Below are 16,568 nucleotides of genomic sequence, written 5' to 3' on the forward strand. Positions count from 1 at the left end.
AGCCTAACTTACAGCAAGAATGGGCTAGCTACACAGATGCACAGCAAGGGGTCGCCTGCTCAGGCGCGTGGAAGGGAAGCAGTGTGGGCCAGAGGTTCTCTGTGAGGTTCAAAGCCATCCCAGATGACTGGCCTTCCTCCCACCAAAGTCCTCTTTCCTCCAGTGATTCCTGGCACCATCCCCCTACCCCTTTGCTCTGCTGCGTCCTTCCTGGTTTACACTTAGCCAACAGAGACCCTGTACTTGTGCTCTCATACCTCTCTCACTCCAAATCTCTCTCCCACCACACTGGGTTGGCATCATGAATTTCAGCAGATCTGTAGCATTTACCCAGCCAATAAAGCCGCATAAAAGACACTGAACAAACATAAACACTTCTGGGGAAACAGAGGAGCTTTTGGGCTCTTTACAGAAATCGTTTCTTAAGATTCAGGTTTTTAAAGATTGCTTAATAAGGTCTAAAGAAATCGAGTTCAGTCTCCTGCCTCCAGGGCTGTTCTTTCGCCTGAAATAATTCTGGGCGTGTTTTCTGGAGATGAAGTTGTGAAAACGTAAAGCCCCGTGTGATTTCATCTGTGGGCACAAGAAATAGCACTGGCTGTGGTCTCTTGACTTAAGAGTAGGTTGATTTTTCTGAGTCACTATAAATACAGAAAAACAAGGGAAATACAAGCATTTGCATGGGTATTTTTCCTTACTTTCAGGCTCCTTTACAATATTTTTGCTCTTGGAATGACTAGATAGATCGCTAATAGAACATTTATTAAGTGATTACTACGTAACAAGTGTAAAATATTCTAGCCTAGTCTAATGAGTTTCAAACAGCAGTCTTCCCCGTGACACAAACATTGGAGAAAGCCACTGGAGGAAATAAAAATCTCTCACCATCCCTAAATTCTAGATTGCTAGATCAATCTCTTCTCATTTCACACACAACTTCACTTTGTGTGGCAGGGATGGAATTGTTCAGGCAACTAGGAAAGTCCTGGCTCCACCAGTGACAAGGCTCATAATGGCACTTAGAAAGGTGCCCACGACAAGAGGGTGGGCTTTTGCCTCACTGTGCCTAGAAACAGGCCTCTACATCATATCCCTTCTTGATTTCCTTCTCCCCTTTATATATTGTCTTCCTCCACTAGAACATAAACTCTTTGAAAGAAAGATTGTTTAACTTCCTTATACTTGTATCCCCAAGAGTACCTGGAACATGGTAAATGTTCAGTAAATGCCTTTTCCATACATTTATCCAACTATCTCTTTGTGCTTTTAGTTTCTAGATCCATCCAAAGGGAATTTTTCACGATGAATGGGTGACACGGTACTATCTTGCTTTTCCTCAGTCAAACCTCATAGCAGAAGGGTATGCAAGAGAAGATTTAGTGCTAGAAGACAGCAAGGAGGTCACCTAATCCAACCTTTACTCTCATTTTACAGATGAAGAAAATGAAGCGCATGGAGCTGAAGCTCCCAAGGTCACATAGTAAGCAGCAGAGCTGCAGCTCAAACCCTGACCCCAAACCCAGCATTTATACCACTAGAATTAAAGTTTCAGCAATGTCCTTTAAAAGAAGACATATGAAAGAAAAAGACACTTAAGTCAGGACACAGACCAGATAAGGCTCTTTCCCAACTATATTTTGGAATAGCTACTAAAAGTCTAAAACATCAAACTCTAATAGAAAAAGGTTACGAATAATCAGGAACATTTTTTTTAATTGGGTAAGGAAGCATCTTAGAGATGGGTTCATTTAACAGTGTTCCCACTCTACAGAAGAGAAGACTGAAGAAAAGTCAAGTGACTTGATCAAGGTCATGTGGCTAATAAGTGGCCGAATTATAACTTAGATCTAGAACTATAACTCCCAGCTCTGTGTTCTTTCCTTCTGATGCCACCCTTCCTAAGATTTCGTCACTTTTAACTGTTTTAAGCCTTTTTTTGATTTATTTTTTCAGTCAACAAAAATCTTTTTTTCCCCTCCTGTCTCCCCCCCTAACCATTGAGAAAGAAAATGAAACAAAATCCCTGTTACAAATATATACAATCAAGCAAAACAAATTTCTGTGTTGGACATGCCTTAAAAATAGGGCTCCATCTGCACTCAGAGTCCATCCCCTCTCCATCAGAAAGTCAGCAGCATGTTTCATTGTGAGTTCTCTGACATTGTGGCTACCATTTTTACTTTTAATTAAAACACCACATCCCCTCCATTTGGTATGATTCATGCTACTGAGTGGTCCTAAAGTGGTTATTAACTAGCCCCATCTCCCAATGCAAGCAAGTCAAAGAAAGGTCATGGTTTCCTCTTAGAGATGAGTTTTCCTCATGATGGGCACCAGGGACTTACCGGGAAAAGGAAAGTCTTCTAGAAGGGAGATGAAGCAGGACAGATCTAACTATAGACTACTTTCACCACAGATTCAGATTAAATGATTCCATTTAGGAGGATAGATGGCTGTCCTGACCTTATTCTGATTCAGTAGTTGTAAAAAATGTATAGATTTGGTTCTTATTTGAAATGCTTCACTGGGTGTTTCTCTGAAACAACTCGGGATCCAGTAAAACTGTGCTTGGAATTGATGTAGGATTGAGTGAAGTGATGGAGTCTGTGCCTGGAGGTGAGTGGCGATGTAGCCAAATTGGAGGCTGTGCCCAGCACCGTCTGTCTGTCCTTGCAGGTGTGGATGATGGGGAGGACATCCCGAGGGAGATGCTGATTGGCATTTATGAACGGATCCGCAAACGGGAATTGAAGACCAACGAGGACCATGTTTCCCAGGTCCAAAAGGTTGAGAAGCTCATTGTGGGAAAGAAGCCGGTAAGTGGCAGGTGGGCTGCTCCCTGCCCGGGTACCAGTCAGCCTAGAGGATAAGGGCAGGAGATTTGATTTGGGAAAACTTGCTGGAGCCAAACATGCATTGCAAGGGAAGTCATCCGTTTTTCAGGAGGGCTCTCATTTCCCAAGAGCGATTCCATCTCCAAGAACAAATTGGTCCCCGACCCAGGCAATCCTAATATAGCACAGCCTCAAGAGAGGCAAGGTTATGAATATTAAATGTTGTAATGTGAGGTGTTGGGATTTTTTTTTCAATTTTTCCTCCTCGTTTTCAAATAAGTATTTATAAGATTCCATTCATCATGCATGCAAATACAACCTGTCTCTGTTTCAGTGCTAAGTTTAGGGTGAAATGTCTGCATTTTAAGCAGCGTTGATGACCAACTCCCCTGAGGGCAGAGGCATGCATTGGTAAAGTGTCAGCTGAAGGCAGGAGGACAGGGGTAGCTCCGGGCAAGCAGAGGGGACTTGGGTGTGTTCCATTGAGGCCTTGAGGACAGTCAGTGCCAATCGCGTGGCCATCTGTATTGACTTTTGAAGTAGCTTCTAAGGAAGGGAGACTTCTGAGGGAGAAAAGCAACTTGGGAAAATTGTCTGAAATCCATGCTTGCCAGTTTCTATAATCCTCCTCTCCCCTAACTGACTCTTCTTGTGATTGACTAGTGGTCTCACTTTTCCAGCAGAGCCCAGTCCATGTAAAATTCTGCCTACATGTATTGGAACTGATGTGAATGATGTAAAGGTGTGATAAGAATTCATTTTTATATTGAATTAGGTTTGTAAGACAGTTCCTTATGCTATTCCAGGAAAATTTAGTATAGCATTTTCAAGTTGGAAGGAAGTTTAGCTCTCATCGAAAGAAACCCCATTTTTTTTATAAATCGGGAAATTGTAAAATTGTGTTTTGGTTTGGGGTTTTTTTTCCTCCCCTCCCTAGGCATGACACCCCACTCTGAGTCCCTCCTATTGTGATCTGTCTTGCCTGTGACTCAGAGCTGAATAGGAGGTGTATAGGTTTGCTCTGGGAAGGAGGAAGCCAATAACATGTCATTTCAGTTTCCCTGGCTAACAAATCATTTCACTTTGGCTATTGTTTGCAGCTAGAGAAGCACCACCTTGGGGGTAATGCAGGAGAAAGCACTGAACTGGAGAAGGGAATTCTAGTCTCTGCTGGAATTATAGTGTTTGGCCACTAACTCTCTGACATTATTTTGCTAGGATCCTTAGCCTCTTAATCTCTAAAATGAGGGGGTTTGATGGAATGATCCTCTAATGATGGAAAGATTTTTGTGATTCTTTGACCATCAGATATGTTCTTATGGTGAGGCCCAGAGAAGCTTAACAGAAAATACCTTCTGGGGGGAAAAAACCCCAACAGCAGCAAATTCTTCCATTCCCCCAAACATATTGCAGAACTTGGACAAGATCCATTTTCCTTCCAAATGTAATTTAAGGACTTAGCCAGTGGTTCAGCAACCATTCACAAGTCCCCTGGACCAGTGGTGTTAAACTCAAACAGAAATGGATCCCTGCCTCTTCATATTAACTTTAAAAAACACAAATTAAATGTTATCTGTGTTAAATTGAATTTTTTTATATTTTGTTAAGCGTTTCTGGTTTGGAGCAGCATTCTGGAAATTTATGGGAGAGTTTGATACCTTTGCCCTAGACCCATTACCCATTAGGGTTGTCTGATAATATCTATGGAACGCTTCATGATGTTCTGCATTGGTTATTACAGGTTTATTCAAAAGGTGCCCTAATGCTCTGACATGATTCCAAGCATTAAAAAAACAACTCATGCCTGTGGTTTGAGAACCTGGAAAACTTTATGCACCAAAAGGGCTGATGGGACAGCACATAGTCTCCATTCGAAATAATTTCTCTGCCCTCACCTAGACTTTGCTTTTAATTAGCTGTGTTGCTAAGAGTACCACTAGCCCTTTCTGAGAATCACAAGGATATTGAATGATAAAATCAAGGGTTATTAAAGCTGAAAGCATCCTTAGAGGTCATCAGATTTAAACCTCTCATTTTACAGATGAGAAGACCAGAAAGGTGAAGGGCTTTGCCCAAGATCACACCAGCGGCCCATCTGAGATTCAAAGTCTGACTCCAGATCACCATGCTATTCCCCTTAGCAACCCCTTCATTTATTTCATAAGTGAGATTACTTCAGAGAAATTAAGGGATTTGCCCAATAAACTACAGCAATAGGACTTACCCAAGATCCTGGGCAGTAGGACTTGGGGCCATGGGGTTATATCTCAGAGACCATCTAGTCCAGCTCTTCCATTTTACAGATGATGAAACTCAAGTCAAAGGAGGCTAAGCGGTGTGTCCAGACTCACACAGGTAGTAAGCAGGATTTGAACACAGCGTCCTTTGGCTTCAGAATCAGTCCTCTTTTCCCTGTGTCCTGCTGTTTTCCTTAATAAAGTAACACTTGCACATGTGGCATTTAGGGCCTACATGTATTGGAACTGATGTGAATGATGTAAAGGTGTGATAAGAATTCATTTTTATATTGAATTAGGTTTGTAAGACAGTTCCTTATGCTATTCCAGGAAAATTTAGTATAGCATTTTCAAGTTGGAAGGAAGTTTAGCTCTCATCGAAAGAAACCCCATTTTTTTTATAAATCAGGAAATTGAAACTCAGAACAGGGAAGTGGCTTTCCCAGGGTTACTCATTCGATCATTTATTAATCGAATTTGATTAATTATTTCAACAAGACTAGACTGAAATAGAATTAAATAGTTGCTGTGATGTATCTTTTGGAAGTTTAACGCATCTGTATTTTCTCCTATAGATTGGATCTCTGCATCATGGACTTGGCTGTGTAGGTATCTCCCTTCTTATTGATTCATGACTTATACCCCACCAAGACAGAACAATCATGTCGTTTGCTTATTTACTGTACCACTTTCTTCTGGAATATGGGATTATCCCAAGTGTTGGCAGCTTCGGTTAATTTTCTTACAAGAAATGAATTTTCTTAATTTTCCTATTCTAAGATTTCTATGGACTCTTTACAAAATCCCATGGCCCCGTGCTGCCCAACAGAGATTTCTTGAATTGAGAAGCCCCCTATTATTCAATTTCAGTACACAGTCCAGTGGCTAAGAGAAACCCACCCCGGGTCAGCTGAGACTATGGCCCAGATAGGCATCGCTTCACATGGTGTTTAATTTTGGCTGTCCAGGCTGAAGACTGGGGGCTGGGAAATAAATATCCCTGCAAAGAGCGTATAGAAGTTGATTGGCTTCAGAGGCTGTAGTTAAGTTGGTCTTTTTTTCTGGTAAAAATTCTCCGACTTTTCTCCTTGACTGTTTGCTGTGCCTTGCTCTCCTGGTGGAGAGAGTAGGCTTATCATTACTAAGAGTTTCGTTCTTCTCTGTTCTTACTCTTGAGCTTTCTCTGGTTTGGGACTGAGGGGTTGTCAAGGATGTCCTCTTTATACAACGGAAGGTAGATCATATGACGCTGTATTTTGTGAACCAAAAAGCACCATATAAATATCAGTAGCTACTATTCCCTAAGCACCTCAGAACACTCAAAGGGGATGATAGCTTTCCTTTGTTAGCCTGTGGTTGGTTAGGTCACAATTTAGCATATAGTGCATGCGGGTGTCTTGGGGGCCTTCACTCATTGTTTTGTCACACACTGCAAACCCCCCATCCTGCCATCTTGGACATACATGTGTGCCCTTGGTCACATGAGAAGAAAGCCCAAATGGGTGACCACAGTCCCACATGGGATGACTCCCTGCAACCTTTCAGAAAGTTAAAAAGGACATTTGATTAGGAGTCAGGAGACCTGGGTGCTAGACTTGTTTTTCTAACTTTTTCATCCGATAACCTTGGACAAGTTGCCAGACCTTGAAACGCCTTGGATTCTTCACTTGACAAATGTAGACATTAATCCCAGAATCTTTTCATTAAAATGAACCTCAGAGGTAACCCATTCCAGCTCCTACCTGCAGCATGAAACCCACCTCCAGCATACCTGACCAGTAGTTCTCCAGCCTTCCTTGAATACTTCCAAGATAGGAACGTCACTCTCTTTCAAAGTACTCCATTCTCTTTCTGAATCACCTTAATTCTTAGAAAGTTTTTCTTCACTTAGTCAATATGAATCAAAAATCTGCCTCCTTGTTCCTTTCGACTCTTGGTACTAGTTCTGACTCCTGGCACTGAGCAGAATAACACAAACTACTCTTGTACATAGCAGCCCTTTGAATACTCCAAGACAGCTGTCATGCATCCCATAAGCCCTCTTTTCTGTTTGCTGAATATCTCCTTCCAGTACCCACAAGATATGGTTTTGAGGCTCCTCACCATCCTTATCACCCTTCTCTGAATACACTCTGGCTTGTCAATGATTCTCTTAAAATGGAGGGGCTCAGAACTGAACACAGTACTCTGGATTCTAGGGCATCCAGACGGTCAACCGTAGTAGAGTACGATGCAACTTCATTCTAGACAATTCTGTTAAAGTAGCCAAAGGTCACATTAATATCTTTGCTTGTTGCACCTTCCTCAGGACTTAATGAAAATGAAATTGGAAATATTTTGGAAAGTTTTGAAATCTGAAAACTATGAAGTGCCGTACAAAATCAGAGTCTGTCCTATGGGCTGTGGGTCACTGACATTAATATGATGTACAAGAGATCAAACATCATACTAGCAACTTTTTAGGGAATGGAATTTGCAAGGATTGACGCTATAGATCCTTAAAGTCAAAGAATTTTAGGATTTGAAGGGACCTAGAGGTTATCCGCCCCAACTCAGAAGCACTGATGGGTACTGAGCCCCTCTGCAATGCCCCTGATGAGATAAGCTTCCAGCCTCTGCCTGAATCAAGCCATATGAGAGTTTGCTCAGTTTGTTATCAGACAGTCCTCAAAGTTAGAAGGTTCTTTCCTATACTGAGCTGAAATCTGGTGGATTGTAGCTTCCACAGGTCAACCCTCGTTTCTCCCTCTCAGACACCACAAACTAAATCTACTCTGTCTTCCATATCATAGTCCTGTGGGTGTTGAAGAAGGCAACCTTGTTTCTCCGAACTAAGCATTCCCAATTCTTTCAGCTCTTTTTCGTATGAAGTAATTTCCAAATCGATCATCATTGTCTGTTGCCACAACTTTTGCAGCACAGCTGACTAATGAAGGGGGAGGCACTGGACCCAGTGAGGGGTAACCATAGTAACATCACAGAACTGGGCAGGAGTGGAGAATGCAAGCCTCTGCCATAAAAGATGGAAGCACGGGGGGTGGAGGGGGGCGTGGGACAAGTCAGACAGATGCCAGCTCTTCCAGCAGAGTCTATAAAAGGTAGCACGGCGTAATCCATGGCAAGATGGACTTGGAGTCTAGAAATGCCGGGTTCAGTCCAGCCTCAGACACTTGCTAGTGTGCCACCCTGGGCGGGTCATTTAGCTTCCCTTGGCCCCCAGCTTCCTCATCCTTAGAATGGGAATAATCACAGCATTTCCTACACAGGGTTGTTCTGAATATTGTGGGGGAGAAGCAAGGGAATAAACATTTATCAAGTACCTGCTATGTGCCAAGCACTGGGCCAAGCACCCTACATATACCTCCTTTGAGCCTCACGACATCCCTATGAAGAAAGTGCTACTATTATCCTCAGTTAAGGAAACTGAGGCAGGCAGAGGTGAAATGACTTGGCCAGGGTCACCCAGCTATTAAGTGTCCAAGGTCATATTTGAACTCAGGTCTTCCTGACTCCAGGCCTAGCACCACTGCGCCATCTAGCTGCCTCAAATGAGATAGCATGCAAAGCATTTCGCAATCCTTAAGATGCTGTAAATGTTTATAGATGTATATTATATATAATGTGTATATATTATGTATCATGTATATACCCTATATTAATATATACACATGGTATATTAATATCTAAATGTTATATATTATTTTATTTATATTGATATCTTCTATTTTTACATTTCTTCTTTTTAGAATACAGCCTTAATAATTGCACTGTACAATCTTTAAGGTGCTTTACATAATATGTTAATATATATTAATATGTAAATGTTCAAAATGATTTTATTTTTATTGATGTCTTTTATCTTTACCTCTTTACATTTTAGTATATATCCTTACCCCAGCTCCTTCCCAGCAAACTAATCTTAATAAGAAAGAATGAAGAAGGAAAAAGGGAAGGGAAAAGCAGGTCAGCAAAACTAATCAACACATCAGTCCAGTAGGATAGTGCAAACTGTGTTCCACACTTGTAGTCTCTCACCTCTGCAAAGAAGGAAGGGAAATACACTTTCTTACCTCTTCTCTGGGACCAAGCATGGTCATTATAATTACTTAGTCCTGAATTTGGGGGTAGGTTGAGGATTCATTTGTTTTTGCTTATTTCCTTCAGCAATTGTGTTTGCAATTTGCTTGGTTCTTCTTACTTTATTCCGCATAATGCCAGAGAAGTCTTCCTGTGGTTCTCTGGAGTCTTCCTATTCATTTCCTAAGGCACAAGAATATTCTGCTGTATTTGTGTTCCATGATTTATGTAGTCTTTCCCCAGTCAATGGGCTTCTTGTTTTGTTTCTATTTCTTCATTACCACAAAAAGTACTGCTTTGACTCTTCTGGAAGAGATGGGACCTTTCTTTCTATCCTTATTCTCCTTGAGGTGTATGTCTCACATATTAGTCACTTTTTTAAAGCATAATTCTAAATGGCTTTCCAGGTTATTTGGACCAATTCACAGGCTCACCAATAGTGTAACTGTGTGCCTATCTTTCCTCAGCCCCCCCAATTTTGACTTGCCATGGTTTATTACTTTTGCCAATTTGCAATGTATGAGGTGAAACTGCAAACCAGTGCTACTTATATCTTACTTCCAATTCCAGCCTGAATCTCCGCTTCTCCAACTGGTTTCCCATTCATTTTAACCCTTGGATTTTAGCACTCCAAAGAAACCCTGGCACCATTCCCTAAAAGCATTTGCTTAAACCATTGCATATGTCAACCCTTTCCTGAGTAAGATCAATCAGCAAGTACTTACTATGTACTTACTATGTAACAGGAGTTGTACTAGTCCTTGGCAACACAGAAACAAAATTGAGACAGTCTCTGCCCTAAAGAAGTTTATGTTTTATCAGCATGGTAGCACATGCAAAAGAATTCCCTGTTAGTAGGGGGTGGGGAGAAGCACTAGCAGCTGTGGGTATCATGAAAACCCCAGAGAGGAAAGTGTAATTCCCTGTTTTAAATGTTGCAGAGAGATCAGGGATGAGGATAAGAAAGGGCCATCAGATTTGACCATTAAGAGAGCACTGCTGACTTTGGAGAGAGTGGTGTCAGTTGAGTATTTAGGTTAAAAGTCATGTTGCCAAAGGTTAAGATGTGAGAGGAGATAAAGTGTCAATAATGAGGCCATTTCATTAGGAAAGCTTGAGGTTGTTTTTTAAAGAATAGAGGAGACTTGGGTGTGTTTGTAGATAGCAGAAAGGGAGAGATTAAATATGAGAAATGGGAGGTAGTTGGGGGAAGGGGGAGTCTGCCAGATCAAGGGGGCACGTATAGAGAGTTGACCTTGGCAAGGAAGAAGGCCAGTACTTCATCAAATATTATAATGAAGGAAGAGAAAATAAGGGATAATGGCAAAGGGTTCTGAGGTATAGAAAAAGGGAAAAGAGGGAACTTATGGTGAACAGCCCTGATGTTCTCAGTTAAGTACAAAGTAAGACTCTCTGGTAGTGGGAGGGAAAGAGGAATATTATGGAAGGAAGGAAAATTTTGGAACAACTGCTATGGGGAGTATAATTGAGAATCATTTAGGGAAGAGTTAAAGGAATGCCTTGAGGCAGTGAGGACCCAGTTGAGATTAAATAAGATAATTCTGTAGTGGACCAGTAAGCGTGGTTTAACTGCATGTGAGTGGTGGAGGAGGAATATGATGGGGGATAATCCAGACTGGGATTGGACAGGGCTAGGGTGAGAGTGTAAGAAAGCAGAGGCTGTGCAACACTGAACTCATTAACTATGAAGTTGAGATTGGGAAGGACAGAGGGAACTGGAAGTCCTGGCGAGGATCAAAAATAAATTCAGAAAAAGTGAGGCATCATGAGAAATGAAACGGTAGGAAGTTAGCGTCGGATGATGGAATTTCAGAATTATTCATCACGGAAGTCAAACACATGTGAGTGAGGGCAAAATCAAGGAGGTGACCCGGCCTTCCCTGCGTGTGACTGTGGTGGAGTGAGAACAGGCAAGTGAGTTTGAGAAGAAGGATCTGGGAAGCCAGGGTGATGGAGAGGGTGACTGTGAGCCAGGCAACGAACCGGAGAGAAAAGAGACAGTAACTTGGGCCCATACACAACTGCCATCAGGGCCTGAATCGAGTTCTTGGCTCAGACAGTGGGAGGGATGGGGTGATCTGTTTGGTGAGAGGGAACCTCAGAGGGGGAGAACTTACTTCGTGATGGTGGCAGAGGGCGGGTCTAGGCTCCCACTCCGAGACAGGTATACTCTTTCCGACAAACAAGATCTAGTTTGTCTTTGTACTTTTTAAATTGCAGTGCCTTGGTGCAGGCGTGGTCTGACTAGCCCAGAATGGCAGTATTGCTATCCTTGATTTGCCTGATCTACTACCAATGCTGCATAAAACTGTTACCACCTTAAGAGACAGCAATATCGTATTGTTATATTTTTATCATCATCATCGCTGACACATAGCACCTACTGCGTGTCAGGTCCTGTACTAAGCACTTTGTTTTTCTTAACAATTTTTTTATTATTTAATATTTTAGTTTTCAACATTGATTTCCACAAGATTTTGAGTTACAAATTTTCTCCCCATTCCTACCCTCCCCCCAGTACTAAGCACTTTTACAGTTACTATCTCACACAACAGCCCCGGGAGGCAGACGCTGTCATTATCCCCATTTCACAGGTGGAATGACCTGCCCAGGGTCACGAAGGTAGTAAGCACCTGAGTTCAGATTTGAACTTAGGTCTTCCTGACTCCAGGCCCAACGCTTTATTCGCTGAGTCAGCTTGCTACCCCTAAAATCATAAGATTGGGGGAGCTAGGTGGCGCAGTGAATAGGACACCGGCCCTGAAGTCAGGAGGACCTGAGTTCAAATGCGACCTTAGACACTTAACACTTACTAGCTGTGTGACCTTAGGCAACTCACTTAACCCCAATTGCCTTGCCCTTCCCCCTCCAAAAAAAAATAAAATCATAAGATTTAGGCCTAGAAAAACAACTGGTCTAGCCCTCCCCTTTTATAAATAAACAGAGGCTATCACAGAGGTACAAAAATTAGATGAGAATCAGACTAAATCTTAGGACTAGAAATCCATTATCCTCTTTACTTGTAACACGCTAAGGAGTAGTAGATCAGAGGTGACTTGGCGTCACCCAGATGTTCACCTCTTCTCAAACACTGGCTTAGGAGTGGGAGTGGGATCAGGAGCCAGGTACAGAGAAGAATCAAACCACAGGAGGACTATGGGTTTCATCATCTGATTCCCTGCCGTACACAAAATCCCTTTCATTCATGACCATAAAAACAAATTCTAGGAAAGGAAGAGGAATGCTCTTTTTTCCCTTCTCTGTCATATCCCAGGTCTAAGCTGGCAAGTTCACCTTCCTTTATTTGTCCGCTTCTTTAAGCCAGTCTTGAGGTAAGGCTTCTGGAGCAAGTTGAGTGAGATGCCAGTGAGGGAACCTCTGTTTGCAGAAGGAAACAGGCCCCTCCTGAGCAGCCTTGCCTCCTCTTTCCCTTGAGTCTCATCAGGAGGAGCACTTTCAGGCTGATCCAGGGGGCAATAGAAAGGTACTGAGCATCAGTCGCCTGGCGACTATTTACTGAGAGCCAGCTTACTGAACTTTATGTAATAGACAGTGGAGGGCTGCTGAAGCTTTTTGATCAGCAGAGTGAGGTTATCAGGCTGGTCACTTAGGAAAATTAATCTGGCAGAGGCGTGTAGGAGGAATGGGGAGTGGGGAGAGAGGCCCGAGGCAAAGATGTTAGTGAGAAGAATATTGCAATAATTCAAGTCTATGGAGAGACTGAAGCGGTGGGGTTTAAAGTACAGGTGGGGAGAATTATTTGTTAGCCCAACAATAACTGCTCTGCCTGGGAAGAAAGGCAGGCTCACGACTCTCCTCCTCTAACATGACATGGAGTACAGCAGGAATCCCACCTGAGAGGACTAGTCAGGAGTTCTGGAGGAAGGGGCCGAAGATCCCTGGTGTCCAGTTAGTTGGCCGAGGGTGAGCTCAGCCCTGTGCCTGTCAGCAGCATAGGCAGATCAACTAGAGGTCAGCACCTTAGCCTGACCGTAAGGGAATTTCTAGTTTACAACTGGCATCAATACCTTTTCCCTTCCCACAGGTACTTTCCCTTCCCCATCGGAGGCTTGTTTGCTATTGCCGGCTCTTTGAAGTGCCAGATCCGAATAAACCCCAGAAGCTTGGATTACACCAGCGAGAAATCTTCTTATTTAATGACCTCCTTGTGGTATGTAATTTAACTGTGGTATATCTTCACATACACTAAGAACCTCTTCTGGAGTTTTCCTGAAGCCCAGGCCGTTTGTCATAGGTCTCAGGGCCCTGAAGACACTTAGAGGTCAGCGCATCTGAGGGTTCTTAACCTGGGGTCCATAGTCCCTTTGAGGACCCACAGATAGAATTTAGGGGGGAGGTGGAGTCTGTGGACTTGGATAGGAAAAAACTCACATCATTATTTTCACTAACCTCTAACTGGAATTTAGCATTTCCTTCAATTATTTGAATGTAGGCAGCAAACCACAGTGGTATTAGCAGTACCTATGACTTTGTCACCAATAGAAATCACAGATATTTTCATATCACATTACAGTTATCTTGAAATATAGTTTGTGCTTACCATTACCTCAAAATTACTATAGTTATTAGACCTGTAACTAGATCACAGGGGATTCGAGTCTTTCTGTTACAGATTGTATTTCAATAGAATTGGTTTCAGTTGCAGTGCTCTGTGTTTTATTTTAATACATTTAGGAACATTATTCTTAGAGATGTGTCCGTAGACTGACTCTCAAATAGCGCTGTATTCATGGACAAAACAGTGCGCGATACCAAAAAAAGGTCAATCCCTGATCTAGCCCAGCTCTTTCATTTCACAAATTAGGAAGGAATTTGAAGGTTTCTATATGTACACATTTGAGTGGATAGAGAATTAGATTTTAGTCTTTGGCTTTTCCAGCCCATGGGTCAGTGTCTGTCTTTGCTACAGAAGACATTTCTCCCGGACTCCTAGGTCTCCTCATGAAAATACAGCAGTCTTCCTGTTGATTGCTACCCGCTGTAGTTAGTTTTGGCATTTGCTTTGGCAACCAGCTTTTAGCTTCTAGAAAGGGACATTCCTTTCCCCAGGATTAGACCCGACTCAGAAGAGAGTAACTGATGAGCAGAAAGTGTTTTGTATGGCTTTGAAGCCAGTTACAGAATGGAGTTTTCCTATTCTGTGTGGATTCAAGCATCATGGGCCATGAGCTTAGAACAGTGGTTATCTTAATCTAGGTTTTGGTTATGGAAGAGAAGGCAGTGAAGTCTTACTTCTTTGCATTATTTCTGTGTTTCACTTACTGATTTCCAACCCCTCCCCTTTGGTACTAAGTCCTGGGGAATATACCTCATTGCATTACTTTCTGTATAGGCTTTATCAGGCATGTAAATACAAAAGTGCTTCCTGCATCCGCCCTGAACTACAGGATTGTAATGAAGCTTGCAATGACTCTCAGGAGACCCAGCTTCAGGTCCACAAAGGCTTTGCAGTGAACAAAAGCCATCCAATGAATTGTAGCACAAAAGGGAGTGTTTGTGCAAATGAGATCAATCTCGGGAGCAGGTGTTCAGAATCCTCCCCAGTGTCAGCAAAGACTTTTCTCAGTGTGAGATGGACTTAAAGGGCATCCAGGTGGAAGGGGAGGGCAAAGACTCTACTATGGGAAACATGTCCATTTGGGAGAGGAGGAGTGAGCAGAGAGAAACAGGGAGAAGGAAGCCAAGTGGGAGACACAGACCGACAGAGTGCACATTTCTCCTAACTGGAAGAGAAGATGAAAGACATGGATTATCTTAGGGCCTTTCCCTGTGGCCGTGTTAATAATGGTATAATACATTTGCCCTTCTCAGGTCACCAAGATCTTTCAGAAGAAGAAGAATTCTGTGACATACAGCTTCCGCCAGTCCTTTTCTCTTTATGGCATGCAGGTCCTACTTTTTGAGAATCAGTGTAAGTCCATCTCTTCCTCCCCCGTTTTCTCTCCTCATGAAGAGTCGGATGTCCTAAGAACGTTTCAGGGAAGGGACATTGCTGCTGCCTTAAAACATCTGAGTGACTTTGATGTGGGGGAGTGATCAGACTTGATCCCCTTTGCCCAAAAGGGCACAGCTAGGAACCAAGCCTGGAAAACACAGAAAGGCAGATTTAAGCCCAATGTAAGGAAAAGCTTCCTAACGATTAGTGGCTTCAGTCAATCCACAAGCCTTAATTAAATTCCTGCTCTGTGTCGGGTACCAGGCTAGGCACTAGGTACATAAAGTCAAAGATGAAGCCGTCCCTGCTGTCAGGAAGCCTACATGTGGAGGGGCTGCTTTGGGAGGTGATGAATTCCCCATCACCAGGTATCTTTTAAGTGGAAACTAGATAGCATCTTACTAGAAATTCTATAGAAAAGATTCCTATCCAGGTAAGGCTTGAATTAAATGACCCCTGGGGCACCTCACAATGCTCAAATTTTGTGGAAGCTCTGCTTGGGAAACTGTCACTCTTCCAATTTTAGAATTTGCTTTGCCATCCTTTCCCTCTCCTGGTGCCCTTCCCACCCCAACCCCCAGAAGTGTACTGGGGGAAAGGCCAGGGAATGCTGTCTCCTGGATTAAACTCCCTGGGGAGATAAGTAGCTCCAAGGTGACAATAACACCAGTTTTACAGGCACGTCTCCGGCTCAATCTCCCTTTCTCTCTTACTGACTCTTTCCCTCTGCTTCTGACTGTCTCTGCCTCTTTCTTCTTTCTTCCTTCCTCCTCTCCCCTGCCCCTCTCCCCCACCTCTGCTGTTAATTGTAAAGACAGTTGAATGATGGAGACCCTTAGGAATCTAGAAGCTGAAGCAAAAGGCATCAGAAAGGCAAGGAGACAAGCCAGGAGAGGCTGTTTGGGAGGCTTTATATAGCTCTCCTCCCTTTTCTGAAGTCATGGGGTTGCCTGCAGAGCTGGCTCTTTTTCCCCTGAGACCCACGGGCTGGATTGGACTGGGCTCTGCTCCCCCATGCTGGGGCAGGGTCTGTGATTTAGGTGTTCCTGCTGCTGACCCAGAGTTCCAGAGTACTGTTGTTGGGAACACACTGACCTTGGGGCTGCGGCTGGGGTGGGGCTGAGGATTGTCTCATCACAGATGGTGCTGCTGGAAGAAGGGTCATTTGAGGGGTGATAGTAATGTTTTTAAATCAAACACAATTCATCCAGTATAGGCTTTGTCTTCTTGGAAAACTTTTTGATTTTTTAGCTTAGGGCGTTCCCAAGGGCCCGGCAGTTGAAACACTGAGGAATCTAGTCTTATTAGGGAACAAGGAAATGTCAAATTTGTAGCTTCCCAGCTTAACCCCTAGGACTGGGAAATGATCTTTATAACAGCAACAACAACATGGATACAGTGCTTACTATTTGCCAGGCACTGTGCTAACAACCGTGGGAGGTA

General features: G+C 43.0%; 1 protein-coding gene across 1 annotated transcript in view; it reads left to right on the plus strand.

Moving 5' to 3' along the window:
- The window catches only part of IQSEC1 (IQ motif and Sec7 domain ArfGEF 1), a 103,521-nt gene that overhangs the window by 71,394 nt on the left and 15,559 nt on the right, over positions 1 to 16,568 (plus strand). The window contains 4 exon segments of the mRNA XM_036738888.1: positions 2,677 to 2,816; positions 5,647 to 5,676; positions 13,215 to 13,340; positions 15,002 to 15,101. Coding sequence (XP_036594783.1) covers positions 2,677 to 2,816; positions 5,647 to 5,676; positions 13,215 to 13,340; positions 15,002 to 15,101 — 396 coding nt within the window.

Source organism: Trichosurus vulpecula, chromosome 9, assembly GCF_011100635.1.
Source record: "Trichosurus vulpecula isolate mTriVul1 chromosome 9, mTriVul1.pri, whole genome shotgun sequence".
Classification (NCBI taxonomy): domain Eukaryota; kingdom Metazoa; phylum Chordata; class Mammalia; order Diprotodontia; family Phalangeridae; genus Trichosurus; species Trichosurus vulpecula.